Raw genomic sequence first — 22,146 nt, 5'->3', positions numbered from 1 at the left:
GGGGACCTGGTTGAGGGGACCTGGTTGAGGGGACCTGGTTGAGGAGACCTGGTTGAGGGGACCTGGTTGAGGGCAACTTACGAGAGTGTTACAAGAGCGTGGTAGAGAGTGGTGAAACTACTCCAGGGGCTGACAGGGTTAGCACGGAGGATGACCACCACCACAATCAAACAAAGAAGGGATGGAAAATACTAAGAAAGGAATACATGAATAAATAAATGAAAGAATGGACACAGAGGCGAGGTCAATGCACCACGACAGAGAAGCATGCCCAGTGGTGAGGTTCACAGATACTTGAGGTGAGTGTGTGTGTGTTTGTTTCTCAGACCTTGCTTCTCTGCGAATGGGGCTTCGTCTCCTCAGATTTAGGGACCTGGTTAGGGTCACGCATGTGGACGGAGGGTCACAAGGGTACAAAAACGATCATTCCTGACCTACGCAACTCCCAAATATCTTACTGTACTAACATATTATACACTGTTAGAGAAAAGGGTTCCAAAATGGTTCTTCGGCTGTCCCCATATGAGAACCTTTTTGGTTCCTGGTATAATCCTTTTAGGGTTCCATGTAGAACCTTCTGTGGAAAGGATTCTTCATGGAACCCAAAATGGTTATACCTGGAACCAAAAGGATTTTACCTGGAACCAAAAAGGGTTATTCAAAGGGTTCTCCTAAGGGGTGGGAAACATTCCAGGTTCTTTCCAAGAGTGTACTGAACATTCTTTGGGTAAACATCTGATAGGTGGAACCCAGGTAAAATATTTGCTTGGGTATGAGAAGTGTTTGCAAATATGCAGAGGATGCATGACTGAAGTTGACACGTCCTGAATTACACAATTACCTGGAGAGAACTGTGGAGAAAGACGTCTTGCGAGTGGGAAGGCTCTGAAGCCTGAATCCTTACCACACACACAGATTCTCTCAAGTCTTTTACCAGACTTCATCATATCTCAATCAACCTTATGGGAAGTCATTCTCTAGACTTAAACCACATCACGATCCCTACTTTCCATTATTGATTTCAGTGGTCAACGCACAGACTGGTCTAGCTCTCTATCTATGCACTCTCTGCATGCGTTTGAATGGTCCCCATCCTCCAGTGATGCTTGTCTCCGGTTCAACACAGTGACTCTGACATAACCTGGTCCCAGAACTGTTTGTGCGTTATTGACAATGACCATAGGAGTTGGCAATACAGCACCATCAGATCAGGGACCAGGGTGGCTCAGACATGACAGACAGTGGAGGGGATGGGGGAACAGCTGTAGCTCAGTGGGTGACTACTTGTCAACACCGCTGGGTTGGATCAAAGCTAGGGGTCAGTCTTAATGCATCCATCTTTGATCCCTCTGAGACGGGCTCTGCGATCAACCATTCCAGATAGAGGCTTTTCAACTGCTCCACCATCGATTGCTCTAGTCTAGTTAGTAGTGCGGGTCGATGTGACTCTGTGCTCTGTAAGGGACTGTTGGGACAGAGAGGGGTCTGGTAAGGACCGGCTCAGAGGTGGCAGCAGGCCAGTGTGGCCTCTGTCCTCACTCCTCCTCGCGCACTTGTCATCAGGCGCTATCAATCTCCTGTCCTCCTTCGCTCACTCCCCCTCTTTCAAAAGTTCTCCCACTGTCCCCACATGGGCATTGCAGAGCTGCCACCGCCACCACCCTCTTCCTGCCCCCATCCTGCCTAAAACCCCATTCCCACAGAAGGTCCCAGAACCCCACAGACACAGTGCAGCAGAACAGGACAGAGAAGTCAATGGCTTTTTAGAGGGAGCTCGTTAACTATGGTCCGGTTCGGCTCATTACTCAATCAGGACCAGAGATTGGACCCGGTCGTCCCGGTTCCTCAAAACAAGGGCTGCCGCGCTTCCAAACCAAACTTCCGTGGCTTAATAATTTAACTAAATTATTTGTTTTCTTTTTTTCTTTTACCCCCTTTTTTCTCCCCAATTTCATGGTATCCAATTGTTAGTAGCTTCTATCTTGTCTCATCTCTACAACTCCCGTACGGGCTCGGGAGAGACGAAGGTCGAAAGTCACGCGTCCTCCGACACACAACCCAGCCACGCCGCACTGCTTCTTAACACAGTGCGCATCCAGCCTCACCAATGTGTCGGAGGAAACACCGTACACCTGGCAACCTTGGTTAGCGCGCACTGCGCCCGTCCCGCCACAGGAGTCGCTGGTGCACGATGAGACAAGGACATCCCTACTGGCCAAACCCTCCCTAACCCGGACGACGCTAGGCCAATTGTGGGTCGCTTCACGGACCTCCCGGTCGCGGCCGAGCCTGGGCACGATAATTTAACAAAATTTTATGCTAAATTGTAATTATTTCGCCTCCGTGGCCAATTTATTGCCTTACCTCCCTACTCTTCTACATTTGCACACACTGTACATAGATATTTCTATTGGGTTATTAACTGTGCGTTTGTTTATGTGTAACTCTGTGTTGTAGTTTTGTCGCACTGTTTTGCTTTATCTTGGCCAGGTCGCAGTTGTAAATGAGAACTTGTTCTCAACTGGCCTACCGGGTTAAATAAAGGTGAAATAAATAAACAAATAACGGGACCCTTCTGCTTGTTGGAGAGGACCCTTGAATAAAATCTCAGGAAGTGATGAACGTGTTGTGCTTTCATCACCATGTCCCATGCCAGCAGCAGTGGGAACTTAGAGAGAAGAGAAGGAGAGAGGGAAGGAAGGAAGAAGAGAGAAGAGAAGGAAGGAGAGAGAGAAGGAAGGAAGAAGAGAGGGGAAGGAAGGAGAGAGAGAAGAGAAGGAAGGAGAGAGGGAAGGAAGGAAGAGAGAAGAGAAGGAAGGAGAGAGAGAAGAGAAGGAAGGAGAGAGGGAAGGAAGGAAGAAGAGAGAAGAGAAGGAAGGAGAGAGAGAGAGAAGAGAAGGAAAGAGAGAGAGAAGAGAAGGAAGGAGAGAGGGAAGGAAGGAAGAAGAGAGGAGAAAGAAGAGTCTCACCTGCATCCTTTCCAGCATGTCGAAGAACTCGGCAGACTGAAACCAACAGACAAACAGGGGTGATTATTGTACTACAACGCCATACAATTATAATGAATGCAGTGATAACGTATCAAATTGTCCTGGACCAATCTGATCACTATAAGTGGAGTGAACTGTATTTCCGAAATAAGAACAACATTCATTCATGGTGGATAATTTCACTTAGGGTTAAATCTGCTATAGGTTGAGGTGTGGCGTTGTGATGTCCACGGTGTGAGATGGTTTAGGTGCGACCAATGGGTTTCTGGGTATTTTCTATGGAAATGGAGGGAGATCTGGTCACTGAGGCTGCGTTCCAGGCTGACTACATTGAGATGTACAGTACAAGAGCTAACCACATCATGTGATATAGCAATCTGATGGCTGACTGGGCAGTCTGCAACGCAGCCTTGAACATGGCCTGAAACCTCTCAAACCCAGTAGCGACAATTGTCACACCATGAACATCTCTAGCTAGCAGCATTTCCACCCTGGTTCCCAATAAAAGCTCAATGAGCTGAGGCAGAGCAGATAAGGAAGGACAGTCCTACACCCTCTCACACCCATATGTGCAGAATATTATCCAAACACAGATAACCAAGCCCACTCCACTTCCTCAAAACAGTCACTCCAGGAAAAGAATGGACTGCTGTTGTGCTCGTATGAAACTAAACTAAAGTTCTGGGTCAAAATATTACTGACAGGACAATGGGAAAACAAGTTTGTAAAAATCATCAAACAATTCAATTAACTAACGTCAATTCGGGAACCACTCTCAGCTGAATGGGAGTGGGGATCAGGAAGTAAGCTTGTCATTAACACATGATTCCATTATGAGTAGCTGTCCAAGATTTCTACAAAATATGATGACCTACTATTAATTACAATATATTTCCTTCCAAACAGGTTTTTTAAAGTAGGCCCTATGTTAATAAGAGATTACCAGGGATTCCAGGGACTCCTGAGTGGCGCAGAGGTCTAAGACACTGCATCTCAGTGCAAGAGGCATCACTACAGTCCCTGGTTCGAATCCAGGCTCTATCACATCCAGCCGTGATTGGGAGTCCCATAGGGCAATTGGCCTAGCGTCGTCCGGGGTTGGCCGGGGTAGGCCGTCATTATAAATAAGAATTTGTTCTTAACTGACTTGCCTAGTTAAATAAAAAATGAGAAGCTTTTGTGTGTGACCCTGCTGTCCCTATTCCCAAACAACACAGTGTGGGAAAATACCAGTCATTATGAATATTATAAATAAGTAAAGGATGAGTCAACAACATTATTTGGATAAGAGAGAACAGAATAAGAGCTTTAAAAATGTCATTGATTTTCACTTGAATAGGTGATGGACGACAAACTCTACAAAGAAACAAAAAGGCCTTGACAGTTTTTGACCTGACAAAGATCCGTCTTGCATTAAAACATTGTTATATACAGTGTTGCCTCGGACTCTTTGTGTCTTTATAATGAATGCCAGTCAATCAACAAACACATAGTTCTCTATGTGACAGTCAATAGTCATACTCAGGAAATATGATAAAGACACAAAGAATGAGGACTACAGACTGCAGAAAAGGATGTGGACTACAGGAAAAGGAGGACCGAGCACGCCTCCATTCACATCGATGGGGCTGTAGTGGAGCAAGTTGTGAGCTTCAAGTTCCTTGGTGTCCACATCACCAACAAACTATCATGGTTGAAACACACCAAGACGGTCGTGAAGAGGGCGCGGCAATGCCTGTTCCCCCTCGGGAGACTGAAACGATTTGGCATGGTTTCTCAGATCCTCAAAAAGTTATACAGCTGCACCATCGAGAGCATGGTTGCATCACCGCCTGGTATGGCAACTGCTCGGCCTCTGACCGCAAGGCGCCACAGAGGGTAGTGCGTACGACCCAGTACATCACTGGGACCTAGCTTCCCGGCATCCAGGACTTCTATACCAGGCGGCCCTAAAAATGGTCAAGGACTCCAGCCACCCTAGTCATAGACTGTTCTCTCTGCTACAAGGGGTACCGGAGCGCCAAGTCTAGGTCATAAAGGCTTCTTAGCAGTTTCTACCCCCAAACCTTTAGACTCCTGAACAGTTAATCAAATGGCTACCCGGACTATTTACATTGTCCACACCCCACCCCCCATTTTTACGCTGCTGCTCCTCTGTTTATTATCTATGCATAGTCACTATACCTCTACCCACATGTACATATTACCTCAATTGCCTTGACTCTGTACCGGCACCGCCTGTATATAGCCTCGCTACTGTTATTTTATTGTTGCTCCTTAATTATTTGTTATATATATATATATATATATATTATATATATATATATATATATATATATATATATATATATATATATATATATATATATATATACATATATATATTTTGTCTTCTTAAAACTGCATTGTTGGTTAAGGGCTTGTAGGTAAGCATTTCACTGTAAGGTCTACACCTGTTGTATTCGGCACACACAATTTGATTTGATGAGGAACACAATCAACGACATTGTTTGAATCACAGGTTTCAGGTTTCAAGGTTGGCAAGTAGAGCACACAGACTAAGGCAGTCAAGGCACGACCGAACCAGAAATACACCAGGCAGCGGTAAAATGCATCTTTTCTTACAGTGAGCCTAATGGCATTTAAATGTACTTTTTATGTAATTATATGCAGACACTAATGACAAAGCTAAACACAAATGCTTTGAAAGGTGTGAGCTTCAAGGAATCACTCTGAAATTAGTGCTGGCCTATCTACACAGGTACTGATAACCCCTTATCAACGCAGCCATTAAACCCATGGCAGTACAGCGACATGTTATATCATAGTCGAACACCACCAGCAATACACACACAGACCTAGAAGACCCATGTCTTACCTTCAGATATACAACCTGGCACTCTGTAAACCAGGAAAAGGATCCATTTCAAAACATCTCTTTACTTTCCCGGGGTCCACCTGAGCTCAGGTGAACATGCTAATCCCACAGCTGTGAGTGCAGCGGGAGTTATCGTTTAGTTATTCATTAACCTGCCACAGTGTCCCAAACCCACGGAGCTAATCCCACAGAGTCAACACAGAGAGGCAGGCTCACGCAGCCCTACAGATGGGCACTGTAACCTTGGTGATTCATCGTCGTCGTCCCCGTCTGGGGTGAGAGAACTGCTGAGGGCCACTGGGGGCTGTGGTGGGCCTCCTAGGGGCCAGACGGAGGTCTATCAATCGGACGCCAATCAGAGAGGAACCGTGACGCGAGCGGAGCGCGGACAGGCTGAGAACCAAGGTGTAAAAGATCAGTCTGTCTTCCCCTGCCTCCAAGGCTGGCTCACCACAGTCTCTCTTCTCTCTCTACCTCCTCTCTCTCTCTCTCTCTCTCTCTCTCTCTCTCTCTCTCTCTCTCTCTCTCTCTCTCTCTCTCTCCCTCTCTATCGCCCCTATCTCGCTCTCTCCTTCTCTCTCTCTCTTTCACTTTCTCTCTCTCTCTCTCACTTTCTCTCTCTCTCTTTCTCTCTCTCTCTCTCTTATCTCCCGGGGCAACCTGCTGCACCCCCGCTGTCCACACCAAGATTAGAGGGAAGGACTGTCACTGGGAGGATTCAAACCCCACGGTCTCCGGGCACACAGCCCATAACCCATATTCACTCACAGCACTAGTGCTGCTTTTCGAGTGTAACACCAGCATTCCACTAGTGTGTAATACCCACCCTGATGTAATGCTAGGGAAATTGTGTTTCCATAGCTAGGGCTGACAGAATCAACCACCTCTGCATAATCAAAACAGGTGCTTAATGAAGAAGATGTTAAACTTCCCAAGTTAGCCTTTGTTATGTAAATGCAGCTGAAAAGTTTTAGTGTGCTTTGGCCCCAAGTGAGAGCAGGTCCACAGGGGCCATGGCGCAGTGAGACACGGAAACAAAAATGTCTGAGCCTTTTGGGTAAAACACTGGCGTAAATTCATTGAAGTAGCATTGAATACATTTAAATGTAAAACCTGTCAAACTTGGTCTTACTGTCTGCAGATGTTATCACAGGTGCAGCGAAATGTTTGTGTTTCTAGCTCCAACAGTGCAGTGTGTCCCTGGTCTCTTACCGTCAACAGCATAGACACATGCATAAACACTTTTTCTCATTGCAAACCTTCTTTCATTCACACTGTTTCTGCCTGTGCAGATGTTTCTCTCAAGCAAATGTACCAGTTGTCAGGTATTTACAAATGAAGCAGTCACACGATATTGGAATGCGCTGTCTGTCCTCCTGTAGCATAACACGGCAATGCACATTCTGGCTCCTCAGTCTGAGGAGAAAAACGGAAAAAACTGTTTCCTCGCTCTCTCTTCCTCTTGTTTCATGACCTGGTCTTCACCTCCTTCATTTCCTTTATATCTGCCTCAAACAACCCTTTCTTCAACAACAACAAAAACCTCCCTCGTCCTTCCCTTTGTCCTTGGAGAATTAGTGCTCTCTGCTACGTTCAGCTTTCTCTTATTTAATTCAAAGCCCCAAACATGTCCTGTTGTTCACTGACTAAGTGGAACAGGTCCTGCTTGTGTGTCTACCCACATTTACTTTCATCCTCATTCACTCTTCTAATTTAAACATATGCCTCTGGTTCAGGACAAGGAACGAGGAATCGTTTTCAATAAACTTTATTTACACACTTTACTTTTGTCTTCGAATGAGTAAAAGGCTTGAGACTTGGGAGTGGTTCGTTATCAAAATGATTCATTTCAACTATTGACAGACAAAATGAGGAGAAAAAAATCCAGAACATCACATTGTAGGATTTTTAATGAATTTATTTGCAAATTATGGTGGAAAATAAGTATTTAGTCAATAACAAAAGTTTATCTCAATACTTTGTTATATACCCTTTGTTGGCAATGACAGAGGTCAAACGTTTTCTGTAAGTCTTCACAAGGTTTCCACACACACAATTTTCCACCATAATTTGCAAATAAATTCATAAAAAATCCTACAATGTGATTTTCTGGATTTTTTTTTCTCATTTTGTCCGTCATTGTTGAAGTGTACCGATGATGAACATTACAGGCCTCTCTCATCTTTTTAAGTGGGAGAACTTGCACAATTGGTGGCTGACTAAATACTTTTTTGCCCCGCTGTATATATATATAGACAGTGCGTTCGGACAGGCCCTTCTCCCCCGATTGCTCAGTTTCGACGGGCGGCCAGCTCTAGGAAGAATCTAGGTGGTTCCAAACTTCTTCCATTTAAGAATGATGGAGGCCACTGTGGTCTTGGGGACATTCAATGCTGCAGAAATGTTTTTGGACCCTTGCCCAGATCTGTTCCTCGACACAATCGTGTCTCGAAGCTCTATGGACAATACTTTCGACCTCATGTCTTGGTTTTTGATCTGACATGCACTGTCAACTGTGGGACCTTATATAGACTGGTGTGTGCCTTTCCAAATCATGTCCAATCAATTAAATTGACCCCAGGTGGACTCCAATTAAGTTGTGGAAACATCTCGAAGATGATCAATGGAAACAGGATGCACCTGCGCTCAATTTAGAGTCTCATAGCAAAGTGTCTGAATACTTATGTAAATAAGGTATTTCTGTTGTGTTTTTTCAAAAGAAAATGTTTTTGGTTTGTCAATGTGGGGTATTGTGTGTTGATTGATGAGGGGAAAAAACGATTTTAGAACAAGGCTGTTATGTAGCAAAATGTGGAAAAAGGGAAGCGGTCTGAATACTTTCTGAATGCACTGTATATATATATATATATATATATATTTTTTTTTAACCTTTTCTTAACCAGGTAGGCCAGTTGAGAACAAGTTCTCATTTACAACTGCGACTTGGCCAAGCAGTGCGAAGGTAAGGCAATAAATAGGACATAGTGGCGAAATAATTACAATTTAGCATTAACCCTGGAGTGATAGATATGCAAAAGATGAATGAGCAAGTAGAGATACTGGGGTGCAAAAGAGCAGAAAAATAAATAACAATATGGGGATGAGGTAGTTGGGTGGGCTATATACAGATTGTGTACAGGTGCAATGATTGGTAACCTGCTCTGACAGCTGACGCTTACAGTTAGTGAGGGAGATATAAGACTCCAGCTTAGGTGATTTTTGCAATTCATTCCAGTCATTGGCAGCAGAGAACTCGAAGGAAAGGCAGCCAAAGAGGAGTTGGTTTGGGGATGACCAGTGAAATATACCTGCTGGAGCGCGTGCTATGGGTGGGTGCTGCTATTGTGACCTGTGAGCTGAGATAAGGCGGGATTTACCTATCAAAGACTTATAAATGACCTGGAGCCAGTGGGTCTGGCGGCGAATAGGTAGCGAGGGCCAGCCGACTAGAGCATACAGGTCGCAGTGGTGAGTGGTATATGGGGCTTTGGTGACAAAACGGATGGCACTGTGATAGACTACATCCAATTTGCTGAGTAGAGTGTTGGAGGCTATTTTATAAATGACATCGCTGAAGTCAAGGATCGGTAGGATAGTCAGTTTTACGAGGGTATGTTAGGCAGCATGAGTGAAGGATGCTTTGTTGTGAAATAGGAAGCCGACTCTAGACGTAATTTTGGATTGGAGATGCTTAATGTGAGTCTGGAAGGAGAGTTTACAGTCTAACCAGATATATATACTGTATAGAAATACACCCTTACATTAAAATAGTCCACAGAAAGACAAGTGTTGGATCTTATTGAACCTGGCAGCTCTCTCTGCCTCTCTCTACACTTCAGAATGACCTCTAAAGAGTTACCCTCTATGAACAGTTGAACGAAGCCCATCCAGGCCACACAGAGCTGACTCGCTATGCATCATACACACTATTCCTTTTATAGTGCACAACTTTTGGCAAGGCTCTGGTCAAAAGTAGTGGACTATATAGGGAATAGGATGCTATTTGGGACACAGAGGAGTCTGCTCCCAGGCCCAGTCAGTGTGACGTTCTGTCTGCCACTGACTAAGCTGCCTTATTCCTGTGATGATTGCAACACTAATAGAATACATGTAAATGCTACCGTGGTTCCTCTCAGGGGTGTTCTGATTGGCCAGGTAAAGAAAGGTTCAGTGCACTGACACCATTTTCAGTTTTTCCACACTGTTGCACAAAGCCAAACAATACCATGCTCACTTGGGTATTTACTTTCCACACTGTCCTATCCAGCACGGTTCAAGCTACTATGGTGGATGGGTAACCAGGCCAGCTTGGCTTGGTAGTGTGAAAATAGTACGATGAGTGAGACGGGCACAAGGTGCTACGTGTCCTACCTTCATGGTGGGCGGGGCGGTGCGGGGGGGCGAGGGGGGGCAATCTCCCAAGGGCACGTTGGAGATGGTCAGCAGTTCCTGCTTCCTGGAACACATCAAACACAACAAAGAACATTATAATAAGGCATCATGTCACATACAGAGGATGCAGAGGCACAATGAAGTACACAGGATCGATGCTGCATCACATCTCACCCTATTTCACTGAGATTCTAGGGTGGGAGGTAGATGGGAGAAATGTCATTCCCCTAGACTGCAGCAGCTGGTTGGGCCAGGCCTATTTATAGTCCATGTATATAACTTTGGCTCAGACTTACTACTCCAGTCATGTGGTCAGGAAAACCCCCAAACCCTACTCATACTCCTAGAAGGAGAGAAAGGCTGTCTGGCTCTTAGAGAGATAGCCCCACAACACTCTCTCTCTCTCTCTCTCTCTCTCTCTCTCTCTCATGACAAATAAAGTTTGATTTTATTTATCTTTAAACAGTTGGAGTATAACAGACTGCAATAAACTCTCTCTCTCTCTCTCCATCTCTCTCTCTCTCTCTCCCCCATCTCTCTCTCTCTTTCTCTCTCTCCCCATCTCTCTCCCTCTCTCCCAGCTCTCTCTCCCCATCTCTCTCTCTCTCCCATCTCTCTCTCGCTCTCCCCATCTCTCTCTCGCTCTCCCCATCTCTCTCTCGCTCTCCCCATCTCTCTCTCTCTTTGGGAGAAGAGGTCTGTGGAGAGTGTATGTAGTAGCCGAGAGGCCCGATAATGACTCACAATCAGATGCTCAGTGACCAGCTGAGGTGGTTGTTGAGAGGCCCCCAGGGGAGTCCGGGGGCTGAGAATGATCACACATTAAGAGGTGTTCATTTATCAAGAGGAGACAGAGTGGGGATTCAGAGGTTGATGTGAGAGACGAGACACACAGGTTTGTAATTAGTAACATTCTCTTGACAGAGTTATTAAGACAGTTATCGAACACTGGATTTCATTCCCAGCCTCTGTTTTCCCCTCTCGTGTGTCAAGTCAGTGTGGTCCAAGCCTTAATGTGGTTTGTCGAGGTGATTGAGGTAATATGTACATGTAGGTAGGGGTAAAGTGACTATGAATAGATAATAAACAGAGAGTAGCAGGAGCATTAATAAAAAGGGGGAATTTTGGTCAATGCAAATAGTCCGGGTAGCCATTTGATTAGCTGCTCAGCAATCTTATGGCTCGGGGGTAGAATCTGTTAAGGAGCCTTTTGGACCAAGACTTGGCGCTCCGGTACCGCTTGCCGTGTGGTAGCAAGTCTATAACTAGGGTGGCTGGAGTCTTTGGCATTTTCTTGGGCCTTCCTCTGATACCGCCTGGTATAGAGGTCCTGGATGGCAGGAAGCTACCAGGCCTACCACTGTTGTGTCGTCTGCAAACTTAATGATGGTGTTGGAGTTGTGCTTGGCCAAACAGTCATGGGTGAACAGGTAGTTCCATGGGGGCCTAAGAACACACCCCTGAGAGGCCCTGTTGAGGTTCAGCGTGGCAGATGTGTTGTTGCCTACCCTTACCACCTGAGGGTGGCCCGTCAGGAAGTCCAAGATCCAGTTGCAGAGGGAGGTGTTTGGTCCCCGGATCTTTAGCTTAGTGATGAGCTTTGAGGGCACTATGGTGTTGAACTCTGAGCTGTAGTCAATGAACAGCATTCTTGTGTAGGTGTTCCTTTTGTCCAGGTGGGAAAGGGCAATGTGTATAGCAATAGAGATTCCATCATCTGTGGATCTGTTGGGGCGGTATTTTGAATTGGAGTTGGTCTAGGGTTCTTGGATGATGGTGTTGATGTGATCCATGACCAGCCGTTCAAAGCACTTCATGGCTACAGACGAGTGCTACTTGTCGGTAGTCATTTAGGCAGGTTGCCTTGGTGTTCTTGAGCACAGGGACTATGGTGGTCTGCTTGAAACATGTAGGTATTACAGACTCGGTCAGGGACAGGTTGAAAATGTCAGTGAAGACACTTGCCAGTTGGTCAGCGCATGCTCAGAGTACACGTCCTTGTAATCCATATGGCCCTCCGGCTTTGTGAATGTTGACCTGTATAAAGGTCTTACTCACATCGTTTACGGAGAGCGCGATCACACAGTCGTCCGGAACAGCTGGTGCTCTCATGCATGCTTCAGCGTTTCTTCCCCTGAAGGTGCACATAGAAGTCATTTAGCTTGTCTGGTAGGTTCGTGTCACTGGGCAACTCGCATCTAGGCTTCCCTTTGTAGTTCGTAATAGTTTGCAAGCCCTGCTACATCTGACGAGCGTCTGAGCCGGAGTAGTATTATTCAATCTTAATCTTGTATTAACGCTTTGCCTGTTTGATGGTTCGTCGGAGGGCATAGCGGGATTTCTTATAAGCGTTCGGGTTAGAGTCCCACTCCTTGAAAGCGGCAGTTCTACCCTTTAGCTCAGTGCGAATGTTGCCTGTAATCCATGGCTACTGGTTGGGGTATGTACGTATGGTTACAATGGGGATGATGTCATCGATGCACTTATTGATGAAGCCAGTGACTCATGTGGTACACTCCTCAATGCCCTCGGATTAATCCTGGAACACATTCAAGTCTGTGCTGACATCTGCGACATCTGACCACTTCCATATTGAGAGAGTCACTGGTGCTTCCTGCTTTAGTTTTTGCTTATAAGTATGAATTAGGAGGATACAATTATGGTCAGATTTGCCAAATGGAGGGTGAGGGAGAGCTTTGTAGGCATCTCAGTATGTGGAGTAAAGGTGGTCTAGAGTTTTTTTCCTCTGGTTGCACATGACATGCTGGTAGAAATGAGGTGAAACTGATTGAAGTTTTCCTGCATTAAAGTCCCCGGCCACTAGGAACATTTTCTGGATGAGCATTATGGCATTATACAGATCATTGAATGCGCCAACATTGGTTTGTGGTGGTAAATAGGCCGCTACGAAAAATATAAATGAAAACTCTTGGTAAATAGTGTGGTCGGCATCTTATCATGAGATAGTCTACATCAGGCGACCAAAACCTCAAGACTTCTTTAATATTAGATTCTGCGCACCAGCTGTTATTGACAAATAGACATAGACCACTACCCCTTGTCTTACCGGAGGTAGCTGTTCTGCCTTGCCGATGCACAGAAAACCCAGCAAACATGTCATCGTTCAGTCACAACTCAGTGAAACATAAGATAATACAGTTGTTAATGTCCTGTTGGTAGGATAGTCTTGAACGGAGCTCATCCAGTTTATTTTCCAATGATTGCACGTTTGCCAATAGCACGGATGGTAGCGGCGGGTTACCCACTCGCCGACAAATTCTCACAAGGCACCCGGATCTGCGTCCCCTGTATTGGCGTCTCTTCATGTGAATGACAGGGATTTGAGCCTGGTCTGGTATCAGCAGTAAATCCTTCGCGTCTGACTAATTAAACAAAAAATATTTGTCCATATCAGAGAGATACATAACATGCAGTGCTGTATCTCCATCTGCTTCACAGTAAGTGGAACAAGGAGACCAGCATGCAACTTATTTCTCTGGTATTTGGGAACTAATTCAGCCGTCTCGCTATTGGACAATGTAATAGCTTCAATGTGTGAAAGTAACATGCTCACGCCACAGTGTTCAAAGGAAACAAGAAAGCACTTGACTACATTTGACTGCTGATCTTTCCATTCTGAAAGAGAAACAAGCTGCAAAGAATAGCCAGCTCTGGCTTCTTCCCTCTTTCTCTCACTCCCTCGCTCTTTTTCTTTCTTCCTCTGAAACCCCCTCTTTCTCTTACTCTCTTACTTCTTCTCTTCCTCTTTCTCCCACTCCCTCTCCTCCTCTCTTAGTATGAGCACCGGGCCCGGTGAGCGGAGTGCTGGAAACAAGTGGTCATGCCCCAGACTTTGCCTTCCAGTGGCCCAGCCACCCCAGGCTTCTCCAATGCTTTCCACAGGGTCAGCCCTAAGTACCAACACAATGTAGCACTGTCTCAAGATGTCGCTAGCAGTTAACACTGAGCCAATGGTGGACACAAACTAAACAGAGTACAAGTACAAGCAGGAGAAGTTGGCTTCCTTCCCCCGTTTACGCAGTTGACAGAGATACACAGAGTGTACATAGCAACTGCTACAGCTCCAGAGAAACTTATTATTAGAAAATGTCAATTTCCAGACTCCAAACATTTGTAGCTCAGAGCTGACCTGAGTGGAAAACTTTGTTCAGACCCTTGCCCCTGGGGCTGGTCACTGTTGTCTGGGCTTAGCTTTAATAACGGCCAAGTCTCAACATACACACACACACACACACACACACACACACACACACACACACAAATACACACAACCACACACACACACACACACACACACACACACACACACACACACACACACACACACACACACACACACACACACACACACACACACACACACACACACACACACACACACAGCTCCCAGACAGAGACAGTATGTGTTTGAGACAGTTTGTGTTTGAGACAGTGTGTGTTTGAGACAGTGTGTGAGAGACAGTGGTGGCGTAGTCTTTCCTTGCTGCCTGTCTCGGTGGTACTAATGAAACAGGTCCTGCGTCACCGTGAATGGCTCTCTCTCCGGGAGGGGTGGAGCGAAGGAGGGAGACGCAGCATGACAAAGGAAAACAGAAGGGAGGGAGGGAGGGGGAGAGAGAGAGAGAGAGAGAGAGAGAGAGAAAGAGAGAGAGAAAGAGAGAGAGAGAGAGAGAGAGAGAGAGAGAGAGAGAGAAATGATAGTGAATGGGAAGGTTAAAGCTAGAGATTCTTTTGAGCACTAACACTTTGACAACCACACACACACGAACGGACGCAGACACACACACACACACGAACGAAAGCAGACACACACACACACACGAACAAATGCAGACACACACACACACACGAACGAACGCAGACACACACACACAAAGGAACGCAGACACACACACACACGAACGCAGACACACACACACGAACGAACGCAGACACACACACACACACACGAACGAACGCAGACACACACACACGAACGAACGCAGACACACACACACACGAATGAACGCAGACACACACAAACCAGATAATTAATAAATAAAAGTGTGTGGACTCAGGCCTCCCGAGTGGTGCAGCGGTCTCAGGCATTGCATCGCAGTGCTAGCTGCATTACTACAAACCATGGATTGATACCGGGCTGTGGTGCAGCCGGCCATGACCGGGAGACCCATGAGCCGGCACACAACTGGCCCAGGGCTGTCCGGGTTAGGGGAGGGTTTGGCCGGCTGGGATGTTCTTGTCCCATCGCACTCTTGCGACTCCTGTTGCGGGCCGGGCGCAGTGCATGCTGACACGGTCACCAGGTAGTAAGGCGTTTCCTCCGACACATTGGTGCAGCTAGCTTCAAGGGTTAAGCGTGCATTGTGTCAAGAAGCAGTGCGGCTTGGCTGGGTTGTGTTTCGGAGAACGCATGGCCCTTGACCTTCGGCTCTCCCGAGTCCATACGGGAGTTGCAGCGATGGGACAAGACTGTAACTACCAATTGGGGAGAAAAAGGGGGGTAAGACAAAAATAAGAGAATGGAGATAATGATATGCCCTAGGATTAGAGGTCGACCGGTTAATCGGAATGGCCGATTAATTAGGGCCAATTTCAAGTTTTCATAACAATCGGAAATCGGTATTTTTGGGCGCCGATTTGCCGATTCTTTTTATTTATATAAAAAAAATGTATACCTTTATTTAACTAGGCAAGACACATTCTTATTTTCAATGATGGCCTAGGAATGGTGGGTTAACTGCCTCGTTCAGGGGCAGAACGACAGATTTTCACCTTGTTAGCTCGGGGGATCCAATCTTGCAACCTTACTAGTCCAACGCAATAACGACCTGCATCTCTCTCGTTGCACTCCAACAGGGAGACTGCCTGTTACGAGAATGCAGTAAGCCAAGGTAAGTTGCTAGATAGCATTAAACTTATCTTATAAAAAACAATCACTCATAATCACTAGTTAACTACACATGGTTGATGATATTACTAGATATTATCTAGCGTGTCCTGCGTTGCATATAATCTGACTGAGCATACAAGCATACAAGTATCTAAGTATCTGACTGAGCGGTGGTAGGCAGAAGCAGGCGTGTAAACATTAATTCAAACAGCACTTTCGTGCGTTTTGCCAGCAGCTCTTCGTTGTGCGTCAAGCATTGCGTTGTTTATGACTTCAAGCCTATCAACTCCCGAGATGAGGCTGGTGTAACCGAAGTGAAATGGCTAGCTAGTTAGCGCGCACTAATAGCGTTTCAAACGTCACTCGCTCTCAGCCTTTTAGTAGTTGTTCCCCTTGCTCTGCATGGGTAACGCTGCTTCGATGGTGGCTGTTGTCATTGTGTTGCTGGTTCGAGCCCAGGGAGGAGCGAGGAGAGGGACGGAAGCTATACTGTTACACTGGCAATACTAAAGTGCCTATAAGAACATCTAATAGTCAAAGGTATATGAAATACAAATGGTATAGAGGGAAATAGTCCTATAATTCCTATAATAACTACAACCTAAAACTTCTTACCTGGGAATATTAAAGACTCATGTTAAAAGGAACCACCAGCTTTCATATGTTCTCATGTTCTGAGCAAGGAACTGAAACGTTAGCCTTCTTACATAGCACATATTGCACTTTGACTTTCTTCTCCAACACTTTGTTTTTGCATTATTTAAACCAAATTGAACATGTTTCATTATTTAATTGAGGCTAAATTGATTTTATTGATGTATTATATTAAGTTAAAATAAGTGTTCATTCAGTATTGTTGTAATTGTCATTAAATAAATAAATAAAACAATCGGCCGATTAATCGGTATCGGTTTTTTTGGTCCTCCAATAATCGTTATCGGTGCTGAAAAATCATAATCGGTCGACCTCTACCTAGGATGTGTCTCCTATCTTGTATCGCCCAATAAACACCCTTTATTATCTTGTCTAACTCTTTCACAATCATCACCCAACTCCTTCTTTATTGTTTTTAATTGGACCTGATTCAATTCTAATTACATCTGTTTACCTAACGTTCCACCAACAGGCCTCCATGTTTCACATACTGATTAAACCCTGGAGAAATGACAGGCACTGCACACAGTGTACTGTACCTGCCTCAGCTAATATCAACACATAAACAGGGGAGGGGGAGGGGGAAGGGAAGGGGGAGCTAGTGAGGGAGGAGGAGAGAGTGAGAGGGAGAAAGTTCATTTTTTATTGTTTATTTAACTTTTGTTTATTATCCATTTCTTGCTTTGACAATGTAAACATGTTTCCTTAAGCTGAATTGAAATTGAGAAGAGGATAGGGAGAGAGTGAGAGAGAGAAAGAGAGAGGGCGCACAGGGGAAAGAAACAGGAGATGGAGAGGGAGGGAGGGAGGGAGGGAGGGAGGGAGGGAGGGAGGGAGGGAGGGAGGGAGGGAGGGAGGGAGGGAGGGAGGGAGGGAGGGGGAGGGAGGGAGGGAGGGAGGGAGGGAGGGAGGGAGGGAGGGAGGACAATGGCCCCTAATTGTGATGTTCTATTTCCAGCCAGATACAGATATTTGTTTACAAAACTCAATAATGAAGTTGATGATAGCCCAGAATTACAATTACAGAAGCCCAATCATTCCTCTAATGAACTTAACATGTGGCCTATTAGACAGCAAAAACAAAAATGAGGAAATACATTAATCTGCCAGCAGGACATCAGGGCAGAGAGGAATCAGGTGCAACCCGTCCATTAGCGCAGGGTTTCCCTCTCCTCGCCTCCCGGACATTTCACATTTTTGTTTAAACCCTAAACTGGCACACCAAATTCAATTAGTCAAAGGCTTGATGATTAGTTCACTAACGTCTGCGGAGGACAGAGGAGAGTCTAGCGCATTGCCCAACCTTTTAACTGTCTGTATGCTGGACATAAGCAGCATCAGCCTTCAGACTGAGCCATCAAGTTAACGATCATCATCATCATCATTATCATTCACCATGGCAGACATAGCTGGCATACGTAGCTGCATCAATCAGGACTATGGCAGAGTACTCTACAGTATGTATAAATGATGCACTGACATAGCCCTGTATCAATAGAAGATCTGCCCGGTGTAAAAATAGCAGTGAGGATGGATGTGCTTGTTCCTCCCATCTATCCTAGCAGATCAGATAGGCCATCCAGCGCCACGGACAGTCAGACACAGACCAATGGTTTAATGTAATGAACGTCAGTGTGTGAGGTGTTGAAAGGGCTACATACGGCAGGCTGGGATGATGGCTCATGACTCCCAGTATGTAGTTAACACAAGTGAAGTGGCCCTTTGAAGGAACCCTTACCTCAGCACTGGCCACAGGGGAGTCAGTAACTAATCATGTACCTCTAAAATGTTAGCACACTATGGTGGCAGTAGCCAATCAGGACCCTTTCATTTTTCAGGTATATGGGAACAGAAGTTTAACAAGGATTAGTGGCCTCCACAAAGGGTTAAGGGGAGCCAATAAGCCCAGTGGCACATTGAAGGCCTCTTACCTATTCACTGGGCACTGCGGGGCTAGTAGCCTGCAAGGAACCCTATAATGTTAGCATATACAGTAGTAGCCTGGGGGGACCAGTAGCCAGACAAGGACCTCTCATCTCCACATAGGCTACTGGGGTCCAGTTGCTCATAAGTCATAAGGAATCTCATAGGCACCCAGGTAACTGAAGAGGTCAAGAGGGCTACTTCCTGCTGGGACTCACTCCCAACTGGGCACAGTCAGTTCAACGTCTAGTTTTGATTTACATTTGGTTGAGTTGCCAAGTAACGTGAATTCAACGTGAAATCAACCAAAAATGTCACCGTCATTGGATTTAGGTTAAAAGTTTGGTGGAAGAAATACTAAACTCCCTTACGTTGATGACTTTTTGCAAATCCAATCAGTTTTCCACGTTGATTCAACATCATCACATCTAATTTTGGGGTTGAAATGAAATGGAAACAACGTTGATTGAACCAGTTTTTGCCCAGTGGGTCAGATGGATATAAAGGCTATTTATAGATAATGTGGTCAAAGAGTGGAGAGTGGAGAGTGGAGAGTGGAGCCCAGCCAGTCAACCGAACGGCTGAGGAACACATGTACACACACACCTTGCTGGCAGAGTCCTAGAGAGTGGAGGGTATACTGCGAGAGATTGATTTGTTCTCCCAAATGAAACCTGAATAAAGTTGGGAAAATAATTACTGCCGCGGCAACAAAATTGAAAAAGGGAAAAAATCAATCGCAGAACACTGTGTAAACACTTTGATTGACCAAACCTTGCTGAGATAATGACCTCTTAGAAAGGCACCTTCTCTCAGTACGGAATCCCAAACTCAATAAGAAGAGCAGTGTTGTGGACTCCAGGGGCTTGTATTCATAAAGCGTCTCAGATAAGGATCGCTGATCTAGGATCAGGTCCCCCTGCGTCCGTGTAATATTATTCACTAAGATGAAAAAAGGCTAAACTGATCCGAGATCAGCAATCCTTCTCTGAGATGCTTAATGAATGTGGGGCCCAGATCTCAAAGGAAAGAAGCAGACAGCTGCCATCGCCGATGGCATTCTGTAATGGGTAGTCTTAACAGTCAGCATTTCTATATAGCATGCACACACAAATGAAATCAAAACCGCCTGACGATAACATAATATCCCCTCGCCTCATCTCCAGATCACAACGTAAGCGGAGATACACTGTGTATATAAAGCCTTCGATCCGGTTGTATTACCAGACTGATTACGTTCAGCACAGGAAACTGCTGGGAGGAGAATAGACATCGGACATTGAACCACACAATCACGGGATAACTGCATTAATGCCAGAGCCGATACAGATGATTCATATCAAAATCATCTTTCACTGACTCCAGACCAATACACGCACTCCTCCAGGCCAGTGAATACAACCATTGGTGCTAGAACAGGGTGGTCGAATCCTGTTCCTGGAGCTCTACCCTCCTGTAGGTTTTCGCTCCAACCCCAGGTGTTACTAACCTGATTCATCTTATAAACCAGCTAATCAGGTGTGCTGGATTAGGGTTGGAGTAAAAACCTACAGGACGGTAGCGCTCCAGAAACAGGGCTGGGCAGTCCGGTCTAAGAGGAAACCATGTGCCTTGTATAGAAAATGAGACTGTTTTTAAAGGCACAGTGTGGTAAAAAAATAGATTTTCTTGTGTTTTATATATATATTTCCATACTATGAGGTTGGAATTAGGGCTGTTAAGGTGACCGTATTACCGCCACAACGGCGGTCACGAGTCATTACGGCAGTCAAATTCCACGTGACCGTTTAGTCACGGTGATTAGGCTTCTCCCAGCTCTGATGGTCCTGGCGGTCATTAGTAGCCGACCAAACGTTTTAATTACCTGGTACTCAGTACTCTATTTTCCCTCGAATCACTCGGACATCAATGCAAATGTAATCAAAAAACGAATCAAACACAAACACATGAGAGCCCATGAGCTCATGTTGCGCAACATTTCTATAGGCTATGCAAATGCGGGAGAAAACAGAGTGATGGCCTCTATTAAAAAGAGGAGGCTCCCATCAGCTTTCTTTAGGCTAGGCCTACTATATTTATTTCTCAACTTTCATAATATTAAGCACATTGCTTCTCTTTTCAACAGGAGTATAGTAAATCAAGAATAGTCTGACCGTGACAATATTAGCCTATCACTGAATGATGAATGATGTCCATCTTGTGTGCAGTAAGGCAAGAAATAGAGTATGCCATTTTTGCGACTTTTTCAAATCATAGTTGCACACCTTATGTAGCCTGCTTTACAACCGGTGTAGACCCTAACTGGCATACATAAGCAACACATGAGTTTCAAGTTTGGTGTGCGCATTGCTGCGCTTATAATGTGTAGAAATAGCATAATAGTTTATCAACACTTTAAGCTAAACAGTCTGATCTGTTGTGTCAGCCTTATTGCTTCTAAAAGTTTTTTTGACGCTAGTGGTTTGGGATCTATCGCATCCCACAACTGTCGCAGAAAATGTTTGGAATATTTATTTCTCGCACAGAACAGAATAGTTCGGCTTCAGTACTGTGGGGGGATAGTAGATTGACATAGGCTAGTGCTTTTGCTCTTCGTTAGGCCTACTCATCTTGTTCGCTGATGAAACATAAATGTGGACAGTTCTAGTATCTTCAATATGCACCTGGGAATTAGATAATGACGCGCGCAGTTGGGTCCCCAATGTGTCGGTCTTCACTTGTATCCTGTGAGAAAGACCAGATCACGTGACGGAGACAGATCATGTGAGTGCTGGGAGCAGGGAATTATAATTATTATATTCAGCCAAAGGGCACAACCGCCACTGGCCGCCAAAGGCATGTATTTTATAGGAGGCATTACGGCCACACGAAGGGGATGCCACCGGGAAATTTGAGGCATTGTCACGTGCTTGATGAAGTGTGTACAACCGGCATAAAAAAAACTAAGCAGAGATCAAGGCCTTTCAAGCGACTTTCTTCAAATCTTCATTAGAGTCGCATCATGCAGCCTTAGAATGTATTAAACATCTAAACATATACCCTAATGTTTGTATCACAACTAAAGTTACAGAAATAACTCTGCATGAAGTATATAGGAGTATCTGTTTCTTTGTTACCGCTCAACACAGAATAGCCGCATGTGTTCACTCCCTCAAATCGTTTGGAGAAGATATCCTTTCAATTTTATTCATCAATGTTTAATTGTATTCTTCATACTGTAAAATAACGCCACGGAATCCGAAGCAAATCTTGTCTGCTAAATGAACTAGCTTTGCCCACAGCCATTTGGCATAGCCAGATCAGGGCCTAACATAAGGACAACTCAGAGAATGCTATTCTGTTCTTCTGAAATAGACTACATTTTCTTCATATCATGTTTCTTTAGACCTGTCTAAAAT

At 45.2% G+C, this 22,146-nt stretch overlaps 1 protein-coding gene across 7 annotated transcripts in view; it reads right to left on the bottom strand.

Moving 5' to 3' along the window:
- The window catches only part of LOC135546192 (rap1 GTPase-activating protein 2-like), a 93,357-nt gene that overhangs the window by 21,884 nt on the left and 49,327 nt on the right, over nucleotides 1-22,146 (bottom strand). For 4 of the 7 annotated variants that reach the window (XM_064974412.1, XM_064974415.1, XM_064974410.1 and 1 more), the window contains 3 exons: nucleotides 10,240-10,324; nucleotides 2,970-3,005; nucleotides 329-373 (listed from right to left, as the gene is read on the bottom strand). In XM_064974412.1, coding sequence (XP_064830484.1) covers nucleotides 329-373; nucleotides 2,970-3,005; nucleotides 10,240-10,324 — 166 coding nt within the window. Of the gene's footprint in view, nucleotides 1-328; nucleotides 374-2,969; nucleotides 3,006-5,868; nucleotides 6,380-10,239; nucleotides 10,325-22,146 lie in introns of those variants that run through there. The other 3 variants (XM_064974416.1, XM_064974411.1, XM_064974417.1) reach the window with 3 other exon arrangements.

This window comes from Oncorhynchus masou, chromosome 9, assembly GCF_036934945.1.
Source record: "Oncorhynchus masou masou isolate Uvic2021 chromosome 9, UVic_Omas_1.1, whole genome shotgun sequence".
In the NCBI taxonomy this organism is placed as follows: Eukaryota; Metazoa; Chordata; class Actinopteri; order Salmoniformes; family Salmonidae; genus Oncorhynchus; species Oncorhynchus masou.
Note: the sequence above shows the minus strand (reverse complement) of the source record. Positions and strands in the feature narration are given on the sequence as shown.